The 27,385-nt window shown below is 43.5% G+C and overlaps 2 protein-coding genes across 4 annotated transcripts; one reads left to right on the top strand and one right to left on the bottom strand.

The window, feature by feature from the left end:
• The first annotated feature begins 2,758 nt into the window (after positions 1–2,758).
• On the top strand, positions 2,759–11,847 carry slc39a6 (solute carrier family 39 member 6). 3 transcript variants are annotated; one of them, XM_079285051.1, is made up of 12 exons: positions 2,759–2,848; positions 3,814–3,985; positions 4,094–4,619; positions 4,968–5,169; positions 5,323–5,415; positions 5,490–5,659; positions 6,304–6,489; positions 6,756–6,840; positions 7,014–7,400; positions 7,745–7,825; positions 8,051–8,241; positions 9,489–11,847. In XM_079285051.1, the coding sequence occupies exons 2-12, from the start codon at positions 3,816–3,818 to the stop codon at positions 9,639–9,641; spliced, it is 2,244 nt and encodes a 747-aa protein (XP_079141177.1). In that variant the 5' UTR covers positions 2,759–2,848; positions 3,814–3,815; the 3' UTR covers positions 9,642–11,847. The 3 variants fall into 3 exon arrangements, with proteins under 3 accessions (XP_079141177.1, XP_079141178.1, XP_079141176.1); XM_079285052.1 differs by lacking the exon at positions 2,759–2,848 and adding an exon at positions 3,048–3,220 and having other exon boundaries at positions 4,968–5,124; XM_079285050.1 differs by lacking the exon at positions 2,759–2,848 and adding an exon at positions 3,048–3,220.
• A 1,874-nt stretch (positions 11,848–13,721) lies between these two features.
• On the bottom strand, positions 13,722–22,309 carry LOC306789219 (verrucotoxin subunit beta-like). The gene is made up of 3 exons (XM_079285049.1): positions 22,302–22,309; positions 21,170–21,277; positions 13,722–18,339 (listed from the first exon to the last, which is right to left on the bottom strand). The coding sequence occupies exons 2-3, from the start codon at positions 21,267–21,269 to the stop codon at positions 15,455–15,457; spliced, it is 2,985 nt and encodes a 994-aa protein (XP_079141175.1). The 5' UTR covers positions 21,270–21,277; positions 22,302–22,309; the 3' UTR covers positions 13,722–15,454.
• Positions 22,310–27,385: the final 5,076 nt, after the last annotated feature.

Raw genomic sequence — 27,385 nt, 5'->3', positions numbered from 1 at the left:
AGCAGAAGTATAAAGTAACACAAAGTATTTAATGTCTTTAGTCCTTCTAGCGCTGGTCTTCAGCAGCTCCTCACTATATGTACTGTGTACGGTGTGGAACATGACATCAAACACAACGCCAGTAAGAGTGCTGTCCTGATCTGTAGAACTAAAGAGGACAAATGTCTAAACTTCCCTGACTTCAAATTGTCTGACAATAATCTTGGTGTCTGTAGTGAAGTCAAATATCTTGGTCATTTTTTAACAGAAAAACACACACAGCTGTGGAGACATTGGTACAGCTGTCTCTTTGTAAGGCATTGCTAGGCCTCCGTACTTTTATTGTTTGTGTCTGTTTTTTTATGTATCTGTCTGTATGGACCCTGTCTGAAATAAAGTCTCTCTATCTATCTATCTATCTATCTATCTATCTATCTATCTATCTATCTATCTATCTATATCTATCTATCTATAGATATAGATAGATAGATAGAGTGTACTCACATTGACAGTCTCTTCCAACAGTTAAACTGTGATTGTTAAGTTCCTGAAGGTTAGTTTTTGTGCAGGAACACTGAAGGACTCTGTTGTCCACTGGCTGTGGGAAGTTGAAGAGAAGCTGCATGACGTTCAGTACTAAAACACAAACACACCAGAACCAATGTTGTCCTTGAGGGCCGGGCCCAGGAGCCCCAGCTTCTTGTGATCGTGTGAGGATCAGATGAAGACCTGCACGCTGTCAGTCCTGATCCAGGGAGCGGCTTCAGGAGGGAAGAGAAACACGAGGGCAGGTTGAGTCCTTCAGGCTCCTTAGAGTCCACGTCATCTATTTACAGGCGTCAAAGGATCATTCTCATGGTGTTGATCTCACTGTGAGAGAATGTTTCCACTCACAGGCTGATAGAGCTCCATTAAAACACACCTTCATCACCTTCATCACCATCATCACATCATCACACCGCTCATTCTGACTCAATCACACATCACGTGAACTATGGATGAGGTCAAGGAGGAGTTCTCATCCTGCACAAAACTCGGCTCGGTTTCATCTCGTTTGTGTTTGACCGTAAAGCGTCGTGTTACGTCTAAATAAGTCCCCAAACCCGGTTAAACGCAGACTAATCCTGGTAAATATTAACCGAGTCTGGTGGAAGAACCACAGATAACTGATCACAGAATAAACACTCGTCCCTGAGGCGACATCTCTTTACTTTCCACGAGGATGATATGTCATGAAGAGACGCTGAACGCTGGCTGAACTTCACGCGTTTCTATAAAAACTAACGAGAAGAAACGGGCCGAGCTGGCAGTGTGTTGCGTGGGGTTGGGTCAGAGATGTGTCCAGGGGCTGTTCTCAGTGTGCAGCTGCTCCAGTAGTTACGGTACGTTCACTCTTATCTCAGCTGGAGAGTCAACAGAGAGCATGTCGACAGTGACATGTACTGTGTCCAGATGTGTGCTCAGTTTGAGCAGAAAGAGAGTCTCACATGAGAGGAAGCGGTGGAAGAAAAGTACTCTTTACTGCAGTAAAAGTACCACACTGTGAAAATACCTCAGCAAAAGTATGTAAGTATGTAATCAGGGAAATATGATCAACAGATCTGGTGTTATATAAATGTAGTGCAGTCAAAAGTACAATATCTCCCTCTGAGATGGAGTAGAAGTACAACATTGTAAAGTACTTCTATGAAACCAAACTAGCGTTGGGAGTTCCCACCTCTCTGCTCACTAATCCTCGTCTCCTCGTCTCCTCGTCTCTCTCAGGGACTGGACCCTGGCAGCGCTGTCACATGACACCAAAGCTCCTCCACAGCATCTCCTCACGTGTTGCCTTCAAGTCCTCCTCGGAAAAAAGTGAGCTCTCAGTTTCTCTCTTTAGAAAACCTCTCATCTTACTGCAGCAGGTCTGAACCCTCTCAGTCCTGGTCCTGGTTCTCCCGTGCCTCCCTTCCCTCCAGCGGGTCCAGCAGTACGTCCTGGGTCTCCAGCAGAGAGGAGTCGGGTCTGTCCACGGTGGAGCGGTTTCTGCTGGAGGATCTGGGACTGGTTCATAGAGGATCAGGTCTACACTGAGACTGGTTCAGGACCAGGTAAAGGTTCCTTGTGTGGTCTCCCTCTTGAGTTGTGTAAAACAGACCACCGTGGTGGATGAAGCGTTTGAGATGAGACGAGGAGGAGAACATGCTGAAGATCGTGAAGAGCAGAACAGGACGGTCAGCCTTTTTCATACTGCATTTTATTGTGTGTTGTATTTGTTGTAATGTTTTATTTATGCAGCTTTAATGAGTTAAAAGCATCCACAGCAGTAAAATACAACGTACACATTAATGCAGCAGTAATACGACCCCAGAAACATGTTACTGCACTATCAACACAACAATCAATAAGGTGTCAATACTTGAAACACGTCAACTACATTTAGCTGATAATACTTACATACTAATATTTAAGTGACGGTTTGAGTATTTTTCACTCGTACTTTTACTGCAGTAAAGGATCTGAATACTTCTTCTTCCTCTGATAAAAACAGACAGATACATGTGGATGAAAGGTTATGGAAAGTTAGACTTGATAATATAAATATCCCCATGGTAACTCAACATGACGTACAAAACGTCATAATTGTAATTTCTTCTTTCATATAAAGTACCTGAGGAGGTGGGATTATTCTGCATGTTCCCCTCCCTTTCTCCCTCTCGTTGGTTCGCAACTCATTTTTCTGACAGCCCCTGAAGGAGGCGCGCGCACACACACACACACACACACACACACACACACACTCTCGCATTCATTCATTAACCGGACCGGAGAGCAGCGCGAGACGCTCACACATCAACCGAAGAGGATATTAAAATAGCATCACGTCACCGTAAGTAACGTCCGCACATGTCGAGGCTTCTTCTTCTTCTTCTTCTTCTTATTTGTTGGCGTGATAACGTGAAGCACGTCCGCTCCTCAGCTTCCGGGTTGTTTCCCGTGTGTTGTGCACACGGCACCGAGCTCGGTGCCGCGCGCACAACACCAGCGTGTTCCTGTTTACCTCCAGCGAGTGTTTCTGCTCTGGGATCACACGCATACACGCGTGGCCGGTTGTACCGCCGGGAGAAGGGTTTTAATACGTTCATGGCGTGATATTATTATTCAACTGTAGAAAGGCGGCGCGTGGGCAGCAGCACGAGGGCCCGAAGCCACCTGGCTCGCGCCATCTGTCAGCATCGGAGCTCTAAACCGAGCCGAGGAGGTGAGAACCGTCACGAGCTAATGCTGCACATTAAACACTGTACAGTGTTCATGCGTTGTGTATTAATACCGATGAGCTGATCGGTGTATTATTAACGAGCTGTCTAATGTTGCTAAAATATACATCCGGGAACTCCAGCTCGTTCTGTTCTAACTGCACCAGAGACCAGACCTCGTTCAGAAACATGCGAGTTTAATATTAAATCACATAAAGATGATCCATCAGAAACATGCGAGTTTAATATTAAATCACATAAAGATGATCCATCAGAAACATGTGAGTTTAATATTAAATCACATAAAGATGATCCATCAGAAACATGCGAGTTTAATATTTAATGACAGAGGATCAACATGAAGCGTTCCAGGTGTCGGGTTCACTGTGTGAGCTCGTTCACGGTGTGATTGAACGTGCATCAGTCTGTTCACTTCCAGCAGAACACACCAACAACCAAACTGCACACGTTCTCATTTAAGGATCGTGAGAAGATTGTGATTTCGTCATTTCTTGATGTATCCTAAATGTGCGTCAGTGTGCTGTAGATGAAGTTCACTGTGTTCCAACACGAACCGATGTTCTCGTGTTCTCGGCAGAGATGATGCTGATGTTGCTCGTCGCCGTGAGTTTGTCCGGCGGGACGTCCGGCTCCGACTGCGGCCCGTCCGCCACGCAGACGGCCGGCGCGGTGCGTTCGCTGTCGGCCGTGGTCGACTCGCAGAGAGCCCGGCAGAGCCAGAGGAAACACCTGGAGGCTCTGTTCAACAGGTGAGCTCGTGTCAACACGTGGTAGGATGTAGATATTCCAGGAAATGAAAGAGTTCAGCGCTCACTTGTTCAAAGACTGATGGTTGTTGTTTGAATGAAACTCAACAGATATGGAGAAAACGGCACCATCTCTCTGGCCGGTTTGAAGCGTCTCCTACAGAACGTGGGGTTGGATCACATCAGGACCGTTATGGTGCAACATCACGACCAACCGGGCCACCATCATAACCACCATCACCACCAGGGAGACCACCACCACGAAGACCACCACAACAACTCGCACCCCCGCAAACATGCCGACCCTTCACAGCGCAGGAAGTTTACAAAGACCTCTGAGGTCTCCAAAGATCAGGACAGCCACCACAAGCTGCACGACAAGAAGACCGCGCCGGCGCAGGAGGTCGGCATCACGGCGGCGTACGGCGCCCAGCTGATGGCGAGATCAGATGACGTCAATAAGAGACAAGACGGCAGCCTGGGACCACCCGGTCCTACTGGGGGGGAAACCACCAGAGCGTCTGCTGCCAGACTGGTCACCGAGAGCCAGACTCAGGCAGCTGCAGTCAGCAGGGGGGGGCACGACCAAGACCACCACCACGGGAACCAGGATCTTCCCCACAACAGAAGTGTGGAGGTACGACAAACTGCTTCACTCACCAGTGTTCAGATGAGATCAGTAATGGTGGTTTAACGGACCGCACTGGATCCCTGATCCGTACTGACCCCTCAGTTTATCGTTAACGTCACAGTGTGAAATAAAGTTTTACTGACGAGCGTTCTCCAATATTCAGTAATATTCAATATTTGGTAAATGCAGAAATGAACCAAATAGGTTTTATTTCTATTAATGAGAAGGAGACGCAAAGCGTCGGCGGTAAGTAGTGAACTCTGTGTGATCCAGCACCACTAGGACCGACAGTGACTTGTCATATCCGTACCGGTGTCTCCTGAGTGAGTCCCGTTGTTGTTGTTTTACCTCCAGTGTCAGAACGCCTCCAGCATGCTCTCATCACACGGGATGTCTCAGGAGGGGGTGGTGACGCTCGGCGACTTCGGCTTCCTCTGCCCCGCCCTCCTCAGCCAGATAGACGGCGGCGCGTGCATCCTGCACGGACGCCCTGCAGAGCACGGGGGGGCAGGTACGGGTCCGTCGGGTCAAACTAACACCGATGTTCACGTGTCATGTAAGTAGGAAGACGACGGTCGGACAACAGCAACATGTGTGCAGTGTGTCTGACACTGGACCTCCTGGTCTCACCTGTACCTGCTTCTATGTTTGGTACATTGATGTGATGTCATCAGACTGGATTTGTTGAAGCCGTCTCCTCGTTTTCTAGACCACGAACGCGGTCACGACCGCCACGGTGACCACAACATCTCGGCCCACGGGGAACGCTCCGCTGGAGAAAGTGCCAAAAACATCGCGATAGGTAAGACGGGGAAAGACTCAAGTCTGTGATTGGAGAGACGTTTGTGGAGACGTTAAGTGATTTGTGCGTTGCAGCGTGGGTCGGGGGGTTCCTCTCCATCACGGTCATCAGCCTGCTGTCTCTGCTCGGCGTGGTCCTCATCCCGCTCATGAACACCGTCTTCTTCAAGTTCCTCCTCAGCTTCTTGGTGGCGCTGGCGGTCGGCTCGCTGAGCGGCGACGCCTTCCTTCACCTCATCCCCCACGTGAGTCAGAGCGCCGCCCGCTTCCTCTTTACCACGAGGACGACGCACGTCCTCCCGTCATCAGCATGTCGGGGTCAGAGTTGAAGTTCTGTCCTGACCCAAGACACGAAGCATGTTAACCCGCTGAACCCCCCAAAGCACCGCGGTTTCTTTAAACAATCGCCAAAACGACACCGTTTATCACAGCCAGACGCTGTAAAAACATTATCGTCAGATTATCATCTTTCCGACGGTCCTTGAACACATGTGTGACTGACGCTTCTGTCAGAAAAAGAAGCCGAAATGAAGCTTAAAATCAAGATATTTCATCAGAAACATTTCATTCTTCATGTTCTCATTATAAAGTTCTCCACTAATAAAGCGTTTAAACAGAATGTGGAGAGAGAGGAGAGGCTGAAACATGTCAATAGTTCAATGAATGTAGGACGTAAGAATAAGTAAACAAGATCACCGATGTGACCAGACAGTCACTGATCTCGATACTCCGTCTCAGATCACCTCGTTCAGGTTTCCCAGGTTCCCAATAAGAGCTCATATCACCAGCTGGTGACTCGCCTAAATACAGAGAGGGCTGCCCCAAAGTCCAGTCAATGGTGGGTTCAGGTTCATCAGTCTGTTTGTGTGTTCATCTCTGCGGGCTTCAGTCTCAGGGAGGCCACCAGCACCAGCACCAGGACCAGGACTCGGGGGGACATCACCTCCACGAGGAGCAGGAGGAAAACCTGGACGCGGTGTGGAAAGGTCTGACGGCGCTGAGCGGAGTCTACATCATGTTTCTGATCGAACACTTTCTGACGCTGGGCAAGATGTACAAGGACAAGAAACAGAAGGTCAGAGGTCGTGTTTAGAAGTCACAGGTCAGACGCGGGTTAGACGCGAGTCCAAGTGTCAAAGACACCGTCCTCCTGTTGGGGACTGAGGGAACATTTTGTCCTCTGGTAACTTTAATAAACTATTTTTATGATAAAAATAAGGAACATTTAACTCTTAATGTTCTATTACACTGTTATCTCAAACACAGGGTTTAATATTGTGCTGCTGTGGTTCATCCTGCGGTATGGAATATAAAAACAAGGCGTTTCTGCCGTCCAAACAGATCCAGAAGAAGTGGGATCAGAACGACAAAGCGGATCCGGAGAAGCAGCCTGCTCTGGAGGAGAACGACCTGAAGCCGGCCGAAGGTGAGACGCAAAACACCAAACAGACGTCCCAGAAAACCGACAATTCAGCTTTTCAAAGCTTTAAAAGAAACATCCAGGTTAACCCTCTGAGCCCCAAAATACGCCGTTTACCACAGCCAGCAGCTGGACACGCCTTTAATCTCATCGGTAACTAACTTCCATACTTCCTCCAGACGTGGAGACGAACGGTGCCGGCATGTTTGGCGACCGCTCCGGCAGCGTGTTGGAGGAGGAGCAGGTGATGCTGGCGCCGCAGGTGTCGGTCGTCTCGTCGCAGGGTTACGGCGGAGCGGCGGCGGACGCCACCTACACCGCCGAGGACTGCGAGAACAAATGCCACTCCCACTTCCACGACACGGTGGGCCAGGCCGACAGCATGAACCACCACCACCACGAATACCACCACATCCTGCACCACCACCACTCCCAGAACCACCACCCACACAGCCACTCCCACTCCTACTCGGAGGAGCACTTCCAGCAGGCCGGCGTGGCCACGCTCGCCTGGATGGTCATCATGGGAGACGGACTGCACAACTTCAGCGACGGCCTGGCTATCGGTGAGTGTTGCCTCAAAGACCTGTTGGATAGGCGACGTAACGGTGCGATCATTCTGGAAGTCCTGTTCTCAAGTCAAACATGGAAGATTGTTTTTGATATTAAATGTTACATCTACCAAATACCTGTTCCAACAGAGAGGATTTTGTCCGTCGCCTTCCTGGTTTTTGTCCGTCGCCTATACTTTTAAGCCTCTGATGCGATAGTTTGACTTTTCCCATCGAGCAGTGCTGAACCTATGCCCCATGATACGAGCTGCCCCGCTGCTAGTGTCACACTGCAGTAGTTCTACAGTATCGTCGTACTGATGACGTGGCTTTGAATATATCTCCTCGTCGCTCTGCAGGAGCTGCCTTCACTGAGGGTCTGTCCAGCGGTCTCAGTACATCGGTGGCTGTTTTCTGTCACGAGCTTCCTCACGAGTTGGGTAAGATCTTCCGTTTCCATCTTCAATGTACACGCAGAAAGGCTTTTTCAAACATTACAGTCCTTTATTATCGCAGTATTATCTTGATATTTGTTTGTTTAAATGTATTCAGGTTTGATCATTTTAGTAGAGCAAGAAACCTCTTAAATACTTCATCAGACGTCATGAAGTTGTTGTTTTGACATTACATGGTTCTCTGTAAAGACAGTGGACTCTGTTTCCCAGGTGACTTTGCGGTGCTCCTGAAGGCCGGTATGACGGTGCGTCAGGCCGTCCTCTACAACGTGCTGTCGGCCATGATGGCCTACTTGGGCGTGGTGATCGGTATCCTGATCGGTCACTACGCAGAGAACATCTCCATGTGGATATTCGCCCTCACGGCCGGACTCTTCATGTATGTGGCTCTGGTGGACATGGTGAGTCGACGTTACCGCTCTCGCACCTGAACACTTTAACACACTTTAACCGGGACTTTATTATTTCTAAAGATACGGTGGGACTTCTACATGTGTGTGTAAACATGTAGAACAATAACGCATGAAAAACATGAACACATGAAAAACAACAAATAGTAATTATTGCAATACTTTCAGGTGATGTAAACTCAGTCTGTGCGTGCTGACAGAATAGATCCAGTGTTTAAGAAGTGGTCAAGTACAGAAGTTATTCATTACCGAGTACGTGGTGCAGAAAGAGACCGCTCAGCTGTTTCCTCGCTGAGTCAGGAGAAGTCTGCCCTCGTCCAGTCAGCAGCATCTGTTCTGTCGACTCAACAGGTCTGGACTCTCAGCCGGTCAGAGAGCAGCAGCCTTCAGCACCAGATGGCCTCTTCACACACACACACACACACACACACACACACGCGCGCGCACACACACACACGCACACACACACACGCGCACACACACACCCACACACACCCACCCACACACACACACACACACACACACACACACACACGACGAGTTTATAAAACCACACACAAGAGAGGGGAGTTGTCACAAACCGCTGCTGTCTGTGAAAACACAGTAAAGCTTGTTTAGTCTGCCGCTGACCTCTCGTGGCCGCTGCCCTGCAGACCAGCTTGTTAAATCATGAGATGAATACATATTCATTATGATAATAGATGGTTACCAGTCCAGCCAGTCGTCAGTTGGTTTCGTTGACAGCCGAGTCAGGACCAGAGACTGGATATAAGAAGTGGACGTAGTCGTCACCCATTGGTTTGTGGACCGCTGTTTTGAAGCCTCGAGTTCAGCGATTTGGCCGTCGCCATCTTGTTTTTTTGCAACCAGTGAACAGAAGTGCACTAAAGCGTACCCTGCTTTATGGGCGGGGCTACACAGTGATTGACAGGTCTCTACCAGAGACGTATACGCCGTCTCTACGTCACTCCTCCTCAGTCCTAATATGGTCACTTCCTGTTCACTGGTTGCAAGAAAAACAAGATGGCGACGGGCAAAACACCGAACTTGAGGCTTCAAATACGTCCACAAACCGATGGGTGACGGCACGGCGACTACGTCCATTGTTATATACATTCTGTGTATCAGACAAACTACTAAGTCACATTTGCAGCAACAACAAAGAATACAATAAAGTGTTGCATACGCAGTAATTTAAGGAGCCAATCACAGACCGGTGCGTCGTTTCTCTTTCCCAGGTGCCCGAGATGTTGCATAACGACGCCGGGGACCACGGCTTCAGCCACTGCGGCTTCTTCCTGCTCCAGAACGCCGGCATCCTGCTGGGCTTCTGCATCATGCTGCTCATCGCCATTTTTGAACACAAAATCCAACTGGACCTGGGATACTGAAGGAGAGGCCCTTCATCCCCGGCTCCATGTGCGTCTCCGTCAGAAGTGTAGTCTGTTCTTTATTTGTTGTTCTAGACCGGCGCTCAGCTCGACTTAGCTTTGTATTTTGACATGTTGTGGGAAGAAGCGGCGGTTGAAACGTGTAGGAAGCTGCCATGTTGACCCGGCTCTCTGAAAGCATCGAGTCTTTGGAAAAAAAATCTAAATGCTCATTTGATCAAGTGTCACTTATCAGCAGTTCCTATTTACGATAAATCCAATAAGACCTGAAAGCAGCACGAGAAAACTGTTGCGTAGCACTCTTCACCTTTTTTTCCCTTTTTGCATAATCATCTTTATTCATGTGACGAGTCGGAGGCGTTTCTGCTGCTGAGTGGAACCAGATCGCCAACGGGCCACAACAACCTCATACTGGGAAACAACTCCCAGTTAGACGTTACCTTCCACACCTACTTACGCTGGCGTGTCCAAGATTCCTACTGCAAACTTTGACCAAATGAATCTCCAACATCTTACGTTCAGCGGGAACCCGTCATAGACCTTTGAGACCTCTGCTAGCTTCACAGGAGTTCTGTTGTTTCTGAAATGTTTAGCTGGAGAAGAGGGAAGCAAAGCTCGTGTTCATGTTCTCGCTGGTTTCTTCAGAGGAGTGCATCTGTACGCTGGAAAGCGATGACGCAACATCGTGTTAATCTGGAGCCTCAGATTTTCTCTCCTGGGAAGCTTTTTGAACCAGGACCAGATCTTCATGGTGTTTGGATTCAGACCCCATTAACCCATTAAAACTGACCCTGAATGAGCTCGAACAGCCTGTCAGGGAACACTCAACGTCTACATTCCTATTCACTCAGTGTCGCACTTTAAAGACGTATTGAAGGGCATTGTGCAGCACAGCAGAGTGTTTCAGTGTCCGGTGCTTTACTGTTAGCATCCCGTTAGCTTCCTGTTAGCATCAGATCTCTGCTCCAAACAGCAGCGCTAACACCGGCAGACGGCTAGTTTGTGTCAGGTAAAGAGGTGCCGGGGATCATTTCTCATGAACTTCTTCCTGGAGACTCTCTGGTGATGACGACCTTTTAAACGGCAACACAGACGAGTTCTCGGGGCGTCGCTGGCTGGTTTGTCTGGACGAGAAAAGACGACGTCTGACATCTGTCCAATGAAGTGAGGAGAAAATAAGAGCAAGTTATGGCAACAAGAAGGGGAAACTCAGCAGATGTTTGCTTTAGTCTGTTCATTGTTTATTGTACATCTAGTTATTACCTTGTTTTATTTTATAGTTACGGTTGGAGAGTTAAAGTTGCAGCTCAACACGTGTGCAGAGTAACTAATAGTCTCCGTTCGTGTTTGTTACAATATTAATACCAGTAATTATCACTCAGAAGTCATGGAGCTCTCTTTGAAATGGATCCATGTGTTTGTCTCACCGTGTTCTGTTCTTTGAAAGGAGACTGATCCGATGTTTCCGTCAACAGGTTCCCTCCGTGTTGTTGTTGTTGTTGTTTTCTGGCCTTTAAAAAAAGTTGAGACCAACCTCACTGTACATTACGTGTATATATTAATGTACAATACAGTACAAGTATGTGTTTGATTTGTGTACTTTGAGTGTTACATCGTGTTCAATGCAAACCAAAATATTCTAATTTAAGTTGCAATTTGGACAAATGTGAAGGAAAAAAGGAAGTTGTTCTTTTATGTTTTTGTCTAAAATAAAACGTAAAATGTGTGAAATGAACGTGTTCATGACGGGAACTACAGCCGGTGGATTTGTCGGAAATTTGACCGTAGAACTGTGTTTAGAAGTTATAATAAGTGTTTAATGATTCATATTTAAGAATTCATAATAATAGTGTTTTGGAAATGCATAATTAAGATAAGCATAAAGTGGTTTAGGATTAGTAGCTAAAAGTTGAACTAAAGACATGAAGCTTTTGCCAAAGTTGCAGAAGTTTAACTTTTATACTGAAGGATTATCATAGAAGGGATTAAGCAATAACTGACAGTCATTGAATGTGTTAGAGAACTCCGGGACAGAGAGACAAACAGGAGAATACACTCCTGGAAGTTAGCCAATAGGAATTGGGATAGACGGAAGGGGAGGAGTTTCGAACGGATATGAGGGCGGGAATAGAAAGCCTTTTTCTCTCTGGTAGTTACGTTCCCAGGGAACGGATGTGTTTCCTGAGGAGCGAGGAGAGTTTTTTGCACCGGGTGAGATAAAATGATATTGCATAGAAATAGTGTACTTCAGTGTGTATAATTGTATTTGCATCAGTGGGATTAAATTCCTTTTAATTGTAAACCAGTTTTGGTCGATTTATTATCGCAGCGTGTCCACTGTGAAAAGCAGCTGGACACGTGCTCTGGCCTTCTCGCGTTGGGGTAAGATTCAGCCCTGACAGATTCAACCACAAAGACGTCTCACAATACAACAGAAGGATTCACGGTCTGTTTATTGACTTTTATTTGATCTTTCTGTTGAGTTGCTGATTTGACTTGCTGGTTATTTTGAGGTGAAAAAGGATCGTCAACTGAAACGTGTTGAGGCATAAAGACATTATGAAGTCTTTATGAACCAGGAGATCTGCGTCAAACATTCACGAGGAATGTTTCTAAACTTCAAGATCAAACACATCAAACTTAAACCACGTAAATAAAGTTCACCTTTTCTGCCTTCTTGTGAACATTCGGTTGTTTTCTTCCTTTTTGTCAACGTTTCTACTCGATAACTGGAAAATATTCACAACATGAAGAAACGGTAGAAACCCCGAAACCTTTGATGAATAAAGAAAAGCATGTTGGAGACAAAAATTGTCATTTTTTACTTTTATTTCTGAAGATTTTTCCTGATTTACGTTTGTCGTATTCACCATGAGACCATCCAAACAACCCCTCTTACTCGACTTCTGCTCTGTTATGCCCAAATATGTTAAAATACAGAAAACAATTAAAACAAAGATTTTATTTTTTTCACAGCTTACAACCCCAGAAAAAAGCAGAAATCATCACTTTGTTTATTTAGGCACATTATTTTATGTCAACATCTCCTACTTGATTTTCTAGATGCAAAATGTGTTCAAATCAGCAAAGAAAGAGTTCTTCTGTCATCACGACCAATGTAAACGACCCGGCCTCGATCAAACACCACCGACTCGCTCTTTGAAATCAAACCGACTTCACGCAACAGTTGACGATCTGAGCAACTTTTTTTGGCCTCAAGAATGACCGAGTCCAAATTCAGCGAAGTGATAATTAGCTGCTGGTGTTTCTGTTATTTTGTCCACCTCTGTGACGTCGACTCACTGCTCTTTGACGTTCCTCCACACAAATAAACTCCACCTTCTCACAACGCTCTGCTGAACTCTCTAATCGATGACATCATCTCATCCCGAACAAAACACGTTTCTATGGTTACTGCAAAGTGTTCATATGTGTGGATGAAAAACAGGAAGTGATGTCACAATCTGTAATTTTAGTGTGAGTTTAGTCCAGAGGGGCCCAACATAGGGGTCGGGCCCTCCAGAGGATCACAGATAAATCTGAGGGGTCCCGACGTGATTAAAGGAGAGAAGAAGAAGAAGAAACTAAGTTTAGAGACACGGCTTTTTGTAAGATTTAACAATAGTTTTATATTCAACAATTTCAAAGTTTATTATAATTATTTGTTGATGTAAACTAACCAGTAGATTTAGCTGTCACATAAACGTAGCAGTGTAAAAAGTACAATACTTGCATCTGAGGTGCCGTGGAGAAGAAGTATAAGTATAAAGAACTGCTGATTTGTTTTTTTTTAAGAATTACTTTTAGATTAAAAGGACACTGACATGTCGACTCTGGAGTTTCTGCAGAATCAATCGGGAGTTAAACTGAACAAAGTTTACAGGCAAGAACCTAAATAGAATGAGTAGTATGTCAATAACACATATGACAATAATAACATTAAATAATAAAATTCACATTGTTTACTCAATGAAGTTTAAAGTTGAACTTTTGCTAAAGTTGAACCTAAACGGATAGGAAACCTTTACCTGACCTGGAAATATTAACATTACCTGAAATAAACAGAAAGAGAAAAACATATCCAACTAAATCAATTTATTATCACGTCTCAATCACATAACATTGAAATAATGAAGCACAGCTTCCAGTACAACCAAGCATATTCACTCCCACATCCGGTATTGACATCTTCATACCCAAATTTAAATGTGATTGTTTATGTCTTTCATAGTATTTAAGGTACAATTGAGCCACAAAAAGCATGAAAGAAAACAAGTTCAGTTATGTGTGATTCATGCGTTTTCTTTTGAGGGTGATTGGTTTTAGGTCTCAGCAAATCCTTGAACTCCGTCTCTCTCCAACTGTATTCACCACTGAACGCTCAACGACGACTTCTAAGAACATTTAAACAAGCTCAACATCACGATTGGCAGCTTCAACCCACTAAAGCTCATCAACCGTACAATTTAATTACATCAACAACAAAAAAATCTGCTTCAGTACAAAAAATGATACAGTAACTGCCCAACACAAATCTTCAATCATAAATCTTTAGCGTGAAATCAGAATGATTCTAAATATTAAACGTTTATTCTAAATACTAAACATCATGAATAAAAGAAAGTCAGAAAAGAAGCAATTTTCCATATTTAAACAATATTCTCGTTATGTAGACATGACATTAAGGCGAGTATGGTTCTTAGCCAATTAAAAAAACATTTTGCCATAATTAGATTTGTTTAGTCTAGCGCCATCAGCTGGTCAAGTGTCAACCTTAATGTGAGTGATAACAAGTCATGCTAACTATTGTATGATGACTTGCTAAATGTTAGCCATCATAAGAATAAAATGAAATGTACACATAATTGGAATCATGTCAACATACAAATGGCTCATCTTTGAGTTATTTTTCATCAAGTCAACTTTAGTTGTGGTTTGTATTGTTATAACAACCTCACAGTGCTGCTAACATGTCTGCAGACCATGTCATGTTTTCCCTAAAGTCCAAAGTAACTTGTAAATTTCTTGAGCAAACCCTTCTTTTCCTCCCTCTCCTGTTTTTCTTCAGACAATTCCTCCTCCGTTTTTGTAAGTTTACCTCGTTTGGCTACTTTGGAGATGATTTTTGCTTTGTCCTTCATTGCCATCAAAGACTGAATTCGAGCCTTGTAACCCTCTTTGGCCTCTGACTTTTCTCCTTCAATCAGCATGTCGATGTACTCCGGAGTGGTCAGCGGGTTAGGCCTTAGGGCAATCTCCTGCAGACGAGTTATAGAGTGAGCTGACTGATCCATGAGAGAGACTATCATGTCTTGAAGCTCAGCGATCTCTTCCTCCTGCCTCTCGATCAATTCCTGAACAGTCATCTTTTCTTCTGTTGCTTTTTTATACTTGTCTTTTAGCTCTTGCAGTGTTTGCTTCTCTTTTACTTGAACATACTCCCACTTGTATGTCTGGTTGAAATGCAAATTCCAAATGCATTTTCCAGGGCAGACAGTGCACTTCCCGAACTGATCCATTGATGCACATTGACGTTTTTTATTATCATCAGCGATCCCGCATGGGTAGTGGCATGTTACTGAACATTTCTGGCAGTTGGTAATGTACTCTCCTTTCTTTGTGAGTATTTTTCTGATTGGCTTAATAACGTCCACCTCAATCTCAAAGTTTTCATTTGAAGTCATGACCGTTTCATGGTCTTTAATCTTTTCTTTAGTTGACTTGATTTCTTCAAGTTTTGCTAATCCAGCTTTAACTTGCGGTTGCAAACCTTCAACGGCTGTTTCAAGGTGCTTCCGTTCTTTGAGAACCTCTTAGGTCATTACCAGGCTTTTGGTTGTCATTTTATGCAAAGCAGTGAAGAACTTCTCCATGCTTTTGGCACCCATGTTCCAAAACATTTCGTCAAAGTTGTCATCATCATCAGAATCTTCATCACAGTCCCCGTCACAGCTGCTTCTCTTGCCTGCAAACACTGCAGAGTTGTTGAACTTGAAGTGAACTGGAAGCCCTATGTCGTTTTTTGGACATGGAACCCGAGCGATGTTAATTGCCTCAAGAACAGGTGGCTGCTTGCCATCTGCAAAAGTCACCAGCATCGCAATGTTCTCTGCCACATCTTTGCCAAATATGGAGAGCACCGAATCAAACACATACCGCTGTGTTGCAGTTAGTCGTGCAAGAGAGGCCTGAGTCACAAAACACACTGCATCAATCTCACTAACTCCATTAGCGGAGGTGAAAAGCCTCCTGATTTTCTCTGTGATCTCCCGATCTCTCCCTATTCCTCTTGTATCCCCAAACCCTGGTGTGTCCACAACAGTCAGAGAGAAAGGGATTTTAAATCCCTCCTGGTGGTTGATTTTGTACACAGTGACTTCAGAGGTCTGGCTTTCAGCTTGTGATCTAGACTGATCCTCATCAACTAATTGAAATCTGAAAGCGTCCTTCCACTCCACACCAACAATGTAGTTGATCATGCCATTGATCAGAGTAGACTTTCCTGATCCGGTCGCTCCAAGAAGCATTATTGTGCGATTTTCCCTCATGCTTTCTTTGCCAAAGTTAAATTTCCGGCATCCATCTATGTCCATATCTTCTTGTGTCAGAGGCAGTTTGTAAACTGAGGGAGATTTAGAATTTATACTCTTGCTAATATGTTTCAGGTATTCTGCAAGACGTGCAAATTCACGTTTTGTTGTGCAGACATCAACAGTGATGCTTTCTTTGCTTCTGTCGGCTACACCACAATCACATCTGACCCTGACAGCATATTCTGTCTCTAACTGAAGTCCTGAAATGATCGCCTTTTCAGCCGTTGACATCATTTGGTTCCATTGGAGATCTTCCTCTTTCCCCCCGCTGTCTGTTTCGGCGTACTCCACGATGTAGCTCAGAATGTGGACATCTTGTCCAAGCTCAGCAGGTTTCTCCCAGCTGACTGATATCTCACTTGAGTTTGGTTCAACTCGAGGTTTTCCAGGAGGGCTGCAAGGTAAGGTTTTAATGGAACCACTGACTTCATAGGCTGGCCCAACACCTGCTGAGGTCACTGCTCTGCATCTGAACACATACTCTGTGTTAGGACTCAGATCGCTCACTGTGACTTCTTCATCTTTAGATGCTGTCTTCTGTTTCCATCCATCCTCGCCACTGACACAATACTCAACAGAGTAGGAGGTGATGTTCTCTGCTCCACATTTGGGTGGAGAAATCTTCAGCGTCACACTGTTGTGGTTTGTGTCACTCACTGTTCCTGTTTCAGGCTTTGAAGGTGGCTCAAAGTTGTCACTGACAGCAAAGCCGTCTTCATGAAGGTAGATGCTTGAACCTTTCTGTGCCTCATTTGTTAATCCCAAGGTCAAGAACTTAATGTTCTTGTTCTCCTTGTTGGCTTCTGCAAAATCACTGAAGAGCTTTGCTTTATGCCTCAATGTTTCTACTACTTTGTTGGAAAGGAACCATTGGTCCTTCTCTACATCCTGAGTGTGAGCATCTTGAGAGTTGTCTGGTGTTTGTAAGTAGTTTGATAAGGTTGAGAGGTACGATTCAGCACTTCCCAGTGAGGTGAAGACAAAAGACATCACATGTTCTGCACTGAGAATTTCTTCATCAAGATCATTTTGAGATGGAACGATCTTTGTGTTTCTCATCATGTTGGTGAAAGACTTTAACGTGTTGATTTCTCTGTCTTTACAGTCCATCCACTCGTTCAGGTTGTTGCTGTTGAAAGGAGAAGAACGTATTTTCTTCAGGATCTCTACGAGCACAGCCTCCTCTTCTCCTCCTCCTCGGATTGATGGAAGTTTCTTTGCCAAGGTTTGTTGGAGTTCCAGTCTGAACTCAGAGCACATCTCTTTAAAGGTTTTAATCTTTTTGCAAATCTGTGGGAACTTCTGTGCAGTGGTGGTTCTCAATGCATCATTGCACCTCATTTCCAGCTCACTGAAGTCCTCAAGGACACTCTGGGATTCTTTCACTAATCTTATACTTATCTGACGTACAAGTTTAGCAGCAGAAGAATCTAAACTTGTCAGTGGCAACAGCCAGACCTTCATTGGTACGGCGTTTTCTCTGTTGGCTCCCAACAGTCTTGGCAGACTTTGATAGACTTCTACTGCATCCTGAAAGGACACGGGATTCTTTTTAAGAGAAAAGTCTCCATGGAATTTGCAGGCAAATTTCTCAACATTTTCTCTGTCCTTGTCTTCCATCTTCAGGGAACCTTCACCTTCTATCGAAATGCAGGGAATCTTCTTGATCATCACCTTCAAGTTACCCTGAATGTCTTGATGATCTTCCTTTTCCGACACCTCACGGTCAAAGACAAAGAAGGCTTGTGCCCCATAAAGAATAGCTGTGACTACATGTGTTGCTATTCCTTTATCAAAGACATCCCGATGCTTCACATTGCCTCTTCCAAGATGTTTCATGGACAGTTCCTGGAACTTTGTGGTAGTTTTGTAGTTCAGTGTTACTCTGGCCTGATTTTTGGACGTCTTGTGATCATTCAGGTATTTGGCCGATCCTCCAACCTCCACCAGTCCACCCAAGAAACTTGCTTTCAGAGAGGCTTCAACCTTTAGCGCTGTAGATTTATCGTCAATTGAATCAGATGCAACTATCTCAAAGTCACTGCTAGGTTGTGGTCTCTCTCTTGTATCTTTTTCCAAGTCATCGCAGTCCCATAGTGTCATGCCTGCCAAAAAAGAAGTGGGGAAGTTACTCATATATATACACATACTTTAGTCAAAACTGATTTACAGATAACTTTAATTCAATTGTAGATATCAGTACCGTACTTTCCGGACTATAGAGCGCACCGGTATATAGGCCGCACCAGCTGATTTTTAACAGAATAAAGAATTTGTACATAGATAAGCCGCACTGGTCTATAAGCCGCAGGTGTCCTTGTTGAACAGCAAGATGCTTTTAACAGTACCGTACTAAAGTTGTCTTCTTCTATGAACATGTCGCTAGCTTCTAAGCTAATTTTAACATTACGGCCAATGGGGAAATGCTAACCGCGATTAGCATTAGCGAATATATAATATATCTTTGTACATCTTTTCATGCAGACATACTTGCATTACAGACTAAGGTCTCTCACGGCTACCAAACGAAAAGCAATGAGGCAATAACTGTAACTGTTGTTGCTCATAGCGCTGAATAGCTGTTGTTGCCAAGCCAGTTAGCCGTAAATGCTATTCAGAGCTATGAGCAGAGAAGATCAGCTTTTTCTCAAGTCTGCCAGTGGATCCTAACAGCTCGGAACAGTGTGAAAGAATCCATCATCACCAACGGGTTCTGAAAGTCTGGGATCGTACGAGATTAAGGGGACAGCGTAATGAGGACAACAACGCAAGTTCAGGGGCGGATTTGCCTCGGTTCATGATGTGGTGTGTTCAAGGACCCAAATGCAGACTCGTTTTTTCCAGTTTTTTTTTTTTTTTTTACAGTTCTACAAAACTTGTTCTACTGGACATATGTATCCTTTTTTTCTGCCAGCAAAAAACAAAATTAAAGCTGAGAGCAGCGATGAACGGGCCCTCGCATCCTCCAGCATATCGGGGGTGCCGGCGGGACTCCGGCCTGTGCGTCCGAGAACGTCCGCGACTGTCGGACAGCGCGTCCGCGAGTGAGATGTTTTTAATCCCGCGTGGACTACCTGATGCTGGAAATGATGCTTTGCAAATAGTCCGATGCTTCCTGTATCCGCTGCCTAGCGCTACAGAACACGTGCATTATGTAGCTCTGTATCAAGTGTAAACCACATTGTGTAAAAGTCACGTAAATCGGATGGTGTTTGTCAAAAAACGCAGATTTCCTTTTGCCAGCAGGTGGTGCTGTGAGTATTAGGGAGAATTAGCTTGTAGACATCCTCAGGCCATGAGTGTTATCAAGCATGTGAAGTTTGGGACCGTTTGGAACAAGTCCAGCTGAGTTACATCAGACATTTCCTTTAGCCAGTAGGCGGCGCTATGAGTTATTGATGTTTCTTAAATTGAAGTATGTTCAGGCTTGAAGAAGCATCATGCATAATTAGTTTTGTGCAGATAGAATAATGTACCTTGGAGTTATAACAACTTTCTTTTTCATGCCGAATGAGGCAAAATGGCCGCCACGCCACGTGAAGGTTCTTCGATGAAAACTCTAGGAGGAGTTTGTTAAAGTACGAAGGCTGAAAAATGCAAAAAGTGACAAAAAGCACAACTTCGCGGGTTCACTGTAGTGCCCCCTAGTGGTCGAATGCAAGAAAATTCTCAGGGTATGTTACTGGATGCGACATGCACATATGCTAAATATTTTGGGAATTTAGGTCAAATGGTTGAGAAGTTATGTGTATTGACATTATGCCACGCCCCTAAGAAGTGTATTGATCCATATCTTATAAACGCAAAGAGATATCAAAAACATTTTGATAACTTTTGATGATGTTACATTAGATCCAATTATGATCCACAGAATTCATGATGATGCATCATCAATGTCTTGGATATCCTTGCCAAACTGTAGACTCATCAGGTCACCTGGCTAGGAGGAATAATTAAAAGTATAAAATATGACATTTCCTTTAGCCAATAGGCGGCGCTATGAGTTATTCGATTTTTTTAAATTGAAGTATGTTCAAGCTTGAAGTAGTATCATTCATAAGAAGTTTTGTGCAGATTGGATAATGTACCTTAGAGTTATAACTTCCTTTTTCATGAATGATGCAAAATGGCCGTCACGCCACGTCAAGGTTCTTCGACGAAAACTCTCGATTTTGATAACTTTTAATCACAAAGGTGTTAAGAGCATCCTGACCAAATTTCAAAAAGATCGCATAACTTCTGTAGGAGGAGTTCGTTAAAGTACGAAGGCTGAAAACTTCAAAGTGACAAAAAACACAACTTTGCGGGTTTACTGTAGCGCCCCCCCAGTGGCAAATCTCAGGGTTTGTTACGGAATGCGATGTGCACATATGCTGATAATTTTGGGAATTTAGGACAAATGGTTGAGAAGTTATGTGTATTGATATTATGCCACGCCCCTCATTTTATTGGTTTATTTGAACGGGACAGTGCACATTAATAAAAACATTTCTGCAAATGCGCCGGAGTTAGCCAAAAGGCTATTTTTCATCTGTAGTCCCAAGAGGCAGATGTTACACAATAAACCTAAAAACAATGTAAGATTAAAGTTAAAAGGTAAAACAATATTGACTAAGAAGTTCATTGGTCCGTATCTTGTAAATGCTAATATATATAAATAAGCTTTTGATAACTTTAGATGACATTCATGGATCCATTAATGATCCACAGCAAATTATATAGAAATCGGACCCCCCCCCCCCCTATTTTCAGGTCCTTTATAAGCTATAGAGACGGGACACTCTTGGCTCGTCCTCCTGCAGACTACACTGCACTCTGTATGACGATAGAGAATAAATACTCCAAAGACAAACTTATTTTCTCAATGTTCCTTGTTTCAGTATTATAGGAGTCACTCGGTACTATTAAATGGTTTTTCCACCCCAGGATCCTTACCAGGGACCAGTGAATCTCGGCGGCAGTCGTACAACATTCCGAGGCTGAATGGCCGGCCGAGCGCCGCCACCTCCATCGTTCTGCTGGCTTCAGGGTCCATCTCCACGTCTACACATGAGAAAACAGAAGTTAGTTCACTCATGTGACTCTCCTGCTATCCAAACTGTTGGTCATCTGTGTAGTTGTAAGATAGATCTCTTGATGTTCGTCACTATGAGTAACCCCTTCTACATTACATAGTTGATCAATTGTAAATATAAAAATATTAATGTGTAGAGCTTGAAGTCAACAATCCATGTCGCTCTTCCTAAAGTGAAGATATTTCGAGCCAAACAATTAGAATCCAAGAATTTCAGACAGATCGGAACAAATACGTTTATAATATGATTCCTGAAGTTTTTCTATTTTTATAATAAATGCCAACAAAAGAACATTTGTTCCTCACCTATAAGCCCAATTTTGTTTTGAAGACAAAGACAGTTTATACAGTTTGCACAGCCATGTTACGGAGTTTAAGGTTATTAAAATTCAACATCAATGTCTGAATTAGCAGAAGCATAATTAATCAGCATTAATTCCACACTAACTCTAAACCACACATTTATCCTAATCAACAACGGTTTGATCCCAGCTGAAAAAAAGAGAAAAAAAATCTGATTTCAACTGGAATTGAAACTTCATGTTCTTTGAACATGAGGGTCTGATGTTATGCATGAAGCTGATGTTACAGTAATTCATAAAATATTTGTTGATATATTTTAGTGTGTACCAACAGTGCTGGACTGATTGACCGACACTGAGGCAGCGTTTTCTAGAACGCCAGTACAATCACTTTATGAAATCAATCATGAAACAAAAAGGTGGACTTCCAAACTTCTAAAATTATTTTTTAGTTTTTCTTTCAAACATTCTACTAAATCTATAATTTGTGTACTTATTGGTACAGCTGCTAAAATGATTTAGAGGGTGTTCAATTACACAGAGCATTTATTAAAGCATTGCTGTTAATGCCATTTAAACACATCTACAGTCATTGGTTAAACAACTGCACAACTCTGATTACACAGTAAAGACAGACAGCAGAACTGCTGCATGCAACGGCACATTAACAAAAGAACATTAGTGTACTCACAGTGGAAATGTGTGTGATCCTCTGAGGCAGCGCTGTAGTTTCAGACATTATATTGTCTCTGAAGGAGAAACGCCCCCACATCTTTATTCATTAGTGGGAGGCGGCACAGAGGAGAACCGGGCTGATTTCCCAGAAATGACTCGGCTTGCAAAATGTACGAGGGGTTAGGTATAAAACCTTTGTGATCATGATAAAGGTCACAAGATACGATAAAAAAACGAACTTTGTATGCGTTAAAAAGTAGTTCCAGGTATGAACATATCTACTATATATTATTTGATAACAACTCCACAATAAACGTATTATTTGTACGTATGATGTTAATACAGGTGACACCCGCTCTTTACAACCTTGTGCAGTGAGAAGATCTAGGAGAGCGTAATATTTCTTATCAAGCTGATACTATGCATAACGGTCAAACCACATTGGAACTTATCTAAATGGTGTGAGAAGGGGTTAATTGTGTGCTCAATATTGTCAACCTGATAAGGTTTGATAAAACATTGTGGAAAGGAATCTTGAGCTTTAGTGCTGTTATAAACATGAGTGAAAAAAAAATGCAGAAATTCTTTCACTTTCAGGTTTGCACAGTGGATTTCTGGGAAATTGTTTCACTTGTGGTCAACCGGTTAACCCGGTTTGTGTGCATGTGAAAACTGTATAAAGGAGCTACATAGTAAACTGAAGCAGGACTCGCACTTCCTGTTTTCAAAGGAGGTCCTTCCTGTCAGCTGCGGTCTCGTTGAACAGCCAGTGCTCTCTGTTTCAGGTCACACGGAGATCAGGAGGTGAAGCCACAATATAAAAACACTTTCACTATTGGATTGGTACAGTTTTCACCCTCTTTGAATTAAATGATCCATAACTTCATGTTAGAAAAATTCACTCGAGCCGCAGTAAAAATCATTCATCACAGGACATTTATTCTTGCAAGAAGGAGACAGAGTTGATTCACATACAGAATATGCATCAAGGCTGCTCGTAGATCTGTCTCCGAGCCTCTGGTATTTATACTAAGTAAACACATGCAATGAATGAAATTGAATGAATGAAATTTATTTATAGTGCGCTTTTCACAGACATAACATCACAAAGTGCTTAACAGAGCAGAAAGTTAAAAGCATAAAAAACACAATGTGACCCAAGGGTCAATAAATTACATACACAGAGAAAAATAAAAAATAAGATAAAATAAAATAAAAATGTAAAACATATTTTAAGAGCAGGTCTAGGACATGGGTTTTTACACAAACGCCAGCCTAAACAGGTGGGTTTTTAGCTGGTTCTTAAAAGTATCCACAGTATCTGCGAGGCGCAGAGTTGCAGGCAGAGCATTCCAGAGCCACGGGGCCACTGCCTCAAAGGCTCGGTCACCATGGGGCCACTGCCTCAAAGGCTCGGTCACCACGGGGCCACTGCCTCAAAGGCTCGGTCACCACGGGGCCACTGCCTCAAAGGCTCGGTCACCACGGCTCTTACATCGTGTGCGTGGGACAGAAGACCTCGAGCGTTTGACCTGAGAGTGCGGGCGGGTGAATAGGGGTGAAGTAGATCAGCTACATAAGCCGGAGCCTGACCGTGAAGTGCTCTGTAAGTGATGGTGAGAATGTTGAAGTGTATCCTAGATGCTACAGGGAGCCAGTGGAGAGATCGGAGTACGGGGGTGATGTGAGACCGTCGGTTTGTCCTGGTGAGTAATCTGGCGGCAGCGTTTTGGATGACCTGCAGACGGTTAAGAGCAGATGCACTGAGTGATGTGAAAGTGAGTTGCAGTAGTCAATGCGTGAAGAGATAAATGTGTGTATGCCTGCAATGGGCTGGCATAGGGTCATTTACATCACAAAGGATAACACATGAATTGCATTTCACGTAGCGTAGTCTACGTATCTGGACACTTTAACAATTCGTTCGAGTACAAAAGTCACTTTCTCGTAAGTCATGGTCGCAAATCAGCCCTGCGTAAGTATTGACGCCTCTACAGGTTTATTATGGCGTATTTAGGGTAAACAGCTTGAAATGTTCTTTCGACCATCAACTGCTTGTTAATAGACTAAACATTTGCTGAGACTGGTGAAAGTTCACACGAAACAATTTGAAGACAAGGCCTCGAAAACTTACATGAGGCATAACATTCACTAATTATTAAATGCACAATAATTAGTCATTTAGATTTTTCCCCAACACTTCACTATACCTTTAGAGCAGAGGTCTTCAACAGTGGGTCTGTGAAATTTTTGGTTGATTAGACAATTTAACATTTTATTTTTCCCCCAAACATGAATCTGACCATTATTTTAATAGTTCAGTATTGTGTGAAAGATAACCGGTATCTTTATGCATGGCAGTGGCACCAATATGCCATCACTCATTTTACGTTTCCACATTTATATTTAAAATGAAAACGTCAGTTTGAATAGCTTGTATGCAGTGGTGTATAGTAACGAAGTAGAAATACTTAGTTACTGTACTTCAGTAGTTTATTGGATATCTGTACTTTACTTTACTACTTATATTTCTGTTGACTTTTACTTTTACTTCACTACATTTTGCAAATAAAACCGATACTTTTACTCCGATACATTTCCCCTGAAACCTTCGTTACTCGCTACAAAATCAAATCTATCTTCAGAAACAAAATGAATCCTGAGAGCAGCGTCAGGGACTGTGGTGGAACAGACTGCAAGCAGGTTTGGTGAATCAGTGGTCCTAACAGCAAGTTAAATCATTGGTTAATCACATTAATGCACAATTGAAACAAGTGCTCTCAAAGCCGCGGTGTTTGATTCCCAGTGATGCCCACGATGCTACATGCTATAAGCTAGCGGGCGACTACCTGAGTAGAATTCCACTCTACGATGACTGATTTCATGATGGAAGCAGAAATGGAAGCACCTGCTACTCCCGCAACAAACGACGGTGGTGACGAAGACCAACACCAGTGGATCGCTAGCGAGTTAGTGAGCTGAGGAAGTGTTGACAGTTGTGCAGCACTAGTTGGCTAACGTTAGCTATAGCTAGCCACCACACCATAGGATTGATGGGAGCCGAGAGAGCGCAGCAGATTCACTTTTACTTTCATCTTCGCTGGATGGGGTTTCTTGTAAATGGTCTCACTTATTGGAAAAGAGAGTGTGTGTGTGTGTGTGTAGGCGTGTGTGTGTGTGTAGGCGTGTGTGTGTGTGTGTGTGTGTATATAAAGCAGCTACAGAGTGAACTGAGCAGAACTCTTCCTTCACTCCTGATCAGAGACAAACTGAGGTAAGTTGCTGAACACTGATATTTTAGTCCACAGCTTCTATGTTTCAGCGTTCATGTGATAGTGAAGATATTGCATGATTTAATTTTAGAATTATTTGCTTGTGTTTATTGTTTTTGTAGTCTATCTTTGAGAATATAGAAATACACTTTGGTCAATTTGGCTCCAAGTTTGAATTCAGGTCAGTGTTTTCCATGTCGTCCCACATGGTGGATTCCTAATGTAAGAAAAGGAATCACTCGTTTATTGTGGCTTCCCAACACACCTTTCATCAGGGAAAACCCAGTGAAGAGATTATTATTATTGTATTGATGTAGAACACTACATGTTTTGTAGTGAGTTATCAATCTGTTATCAATCTGTATCAATATGTATAGTTATAAATCCGTTTTATAGAGCGCAAACATGCAACAGATTTACTTTTACGTTCATCTTTGCTGGGTGGGGTTTCTTGTAAATGGTCTCAATTGTTGGAATTGTGTGTGTGTGTGTGTGTGTGTGTAAAAGGAACTACAGAGTGAACTGAAGCAGAACTTTTCCTTCACTCCCGATCAGAGACAAACTGAGGTAAGTTGCTGAACATTCTGATCTCTGATGCGCAATAAAATAATTGTCGACGTTAATTAATTCATGCGTTAATGCGATAATAACGCGTTAACTTACCCAGCACAACTTTTTACATGAAGTCTTCAATGTCCAACTGAAATTAAACTGCATAAAGTAGAAACACATGCATTATTTAATTGACATAGATTACAGTCCTACTGACAAAAACCAACAGCTACAGACTTTGAACAAACACATTTGCTTTCCTGTTGAAGTCTTTCTTATCTTGTTCTTATGTTGTTGTAAATGTGTGTGTGTGTGTGTGTGTTTGTGCACTGTTTGTATAAAAGGAGCTACAGAAGCAGAACTGAAGCAGAACTCTTCTTTCTCTCCCGATAAGAGACAAACTGAGGTAAGTTGCTGATAATGTTCTTGCATGAGGCCCATTGTTATTTCAGTAAGGCTGGCAATACATTCTGCTATGTTTGTGATGCTTCTGGGCACCGACCTCATGCTAACGTCACTGCTGATATGTAGCTCTGTTGCAAACTGCTGATTTGAATTTGCCAGTTGGACAGAGAGACATTGTCCAATAATGTGTTTAAAGGGAAAATATGAACCATTTTTTCACATGAATATTTATTCCTGATATTTCAATGTTAGTCATAGTGATCTGAGCCTGTATTAGTTTTAATGCAATAGAAATAGGAAACGCAGAATGGTGCTGCAACTGAGGTTTGAATTCTGTGCATTTTTATTTTTGTCATCTTTGGATCAGATTTGGACCGGAGAGATATTGTTTCACTTCAAGAGCAGAAGACACACACTTTCAACGCACAAGTAACTAACTAGCCTGTCAGAGGGCTAGTGCTGGTATCATCTGATTGTAAATTTAGTCATTTAAAAATCAAAATGAACACATTCAAGGCTGCGATTGATTACGTCAGTCCTCCCAAACGGCTTGCTGATGCTGTTAAAGCAAGAAGTACACTGCTAACACCCCGGACAACGCCTCTCCCTGTTTATAAAGTCCTCCTGAAGGAAGAACACATCAATGTAGAAGGGTGCAAATGTTTCAGTTTTGGGAAAGAGTTCCTTGGTAAACCTAATCGCACCATAATGGTCCTCGGAGCGACTGGTGCCGGGAAGTCAACTCTCATCAATGGGATGATCAATTACATTCTAGCTGTGCAATGGGAGGATTCATTTCGGTTTAAGTTAGTTGATGAGGGTCAGGAGACATCACAAGCTCAGAGCCAGACTTCTGAAGTCACTGTGTACA

This window comes from Melanostigma gelatinosum, assembly GCF_949748355.1.
Source record: "Melanostigma gelatinosum genome assembly, chromosome: 15".
Classification (NCBI taxonomy): domain Eukaryota; kingdom Metazoa; phylum Chordata; class Actinopteri; order Perciformes; family Zoarcidae; genus Melanostigma; species Melanostigma gelatinosum.
The sequence above is the reverse complement of the archived record's forward strand: the minus strand, read 5'-3'. Positions and strand labels throughout refer to the sequence as shown.

Coding starts and splice junctions, on each gene's coding strand:
- LOC306789219 (XM_079285049.1), bottom strand. CDS start 21,269: ATGGACCCTGAAGCCAGCAGAACGATGGAGGTGGCGGCGCTCGGCCGG. Junction 18,340..21,169: donor CCGAGATTCACTGGTCCCTG/GTAAGGATCCTG, acceptor CTTTTTTGGCAG/GCATGACACTATGGGACTGC.
- slc39a6 (XM_079285051.1), top strand. CDS start 3,816: ATGATGCTGATGTTGCTCGTCGCCGTGAGTTTGTCCGGCGGGACGTCC. Junction 4,620..4,967: donor CCCACAACAGAAGTGTGGAG/GTACGACAAACT, acceptor TTTTACCTCCAG/TGTCAGAACGCCTCCAGCAT. Junction 5,170..5,322: donor CACCGATGTTCACGTGTCAT/GTAAGTAGGAAG, acceptor CTCGTTTTCTAG/ACCACGAACGCGGTCACGAC.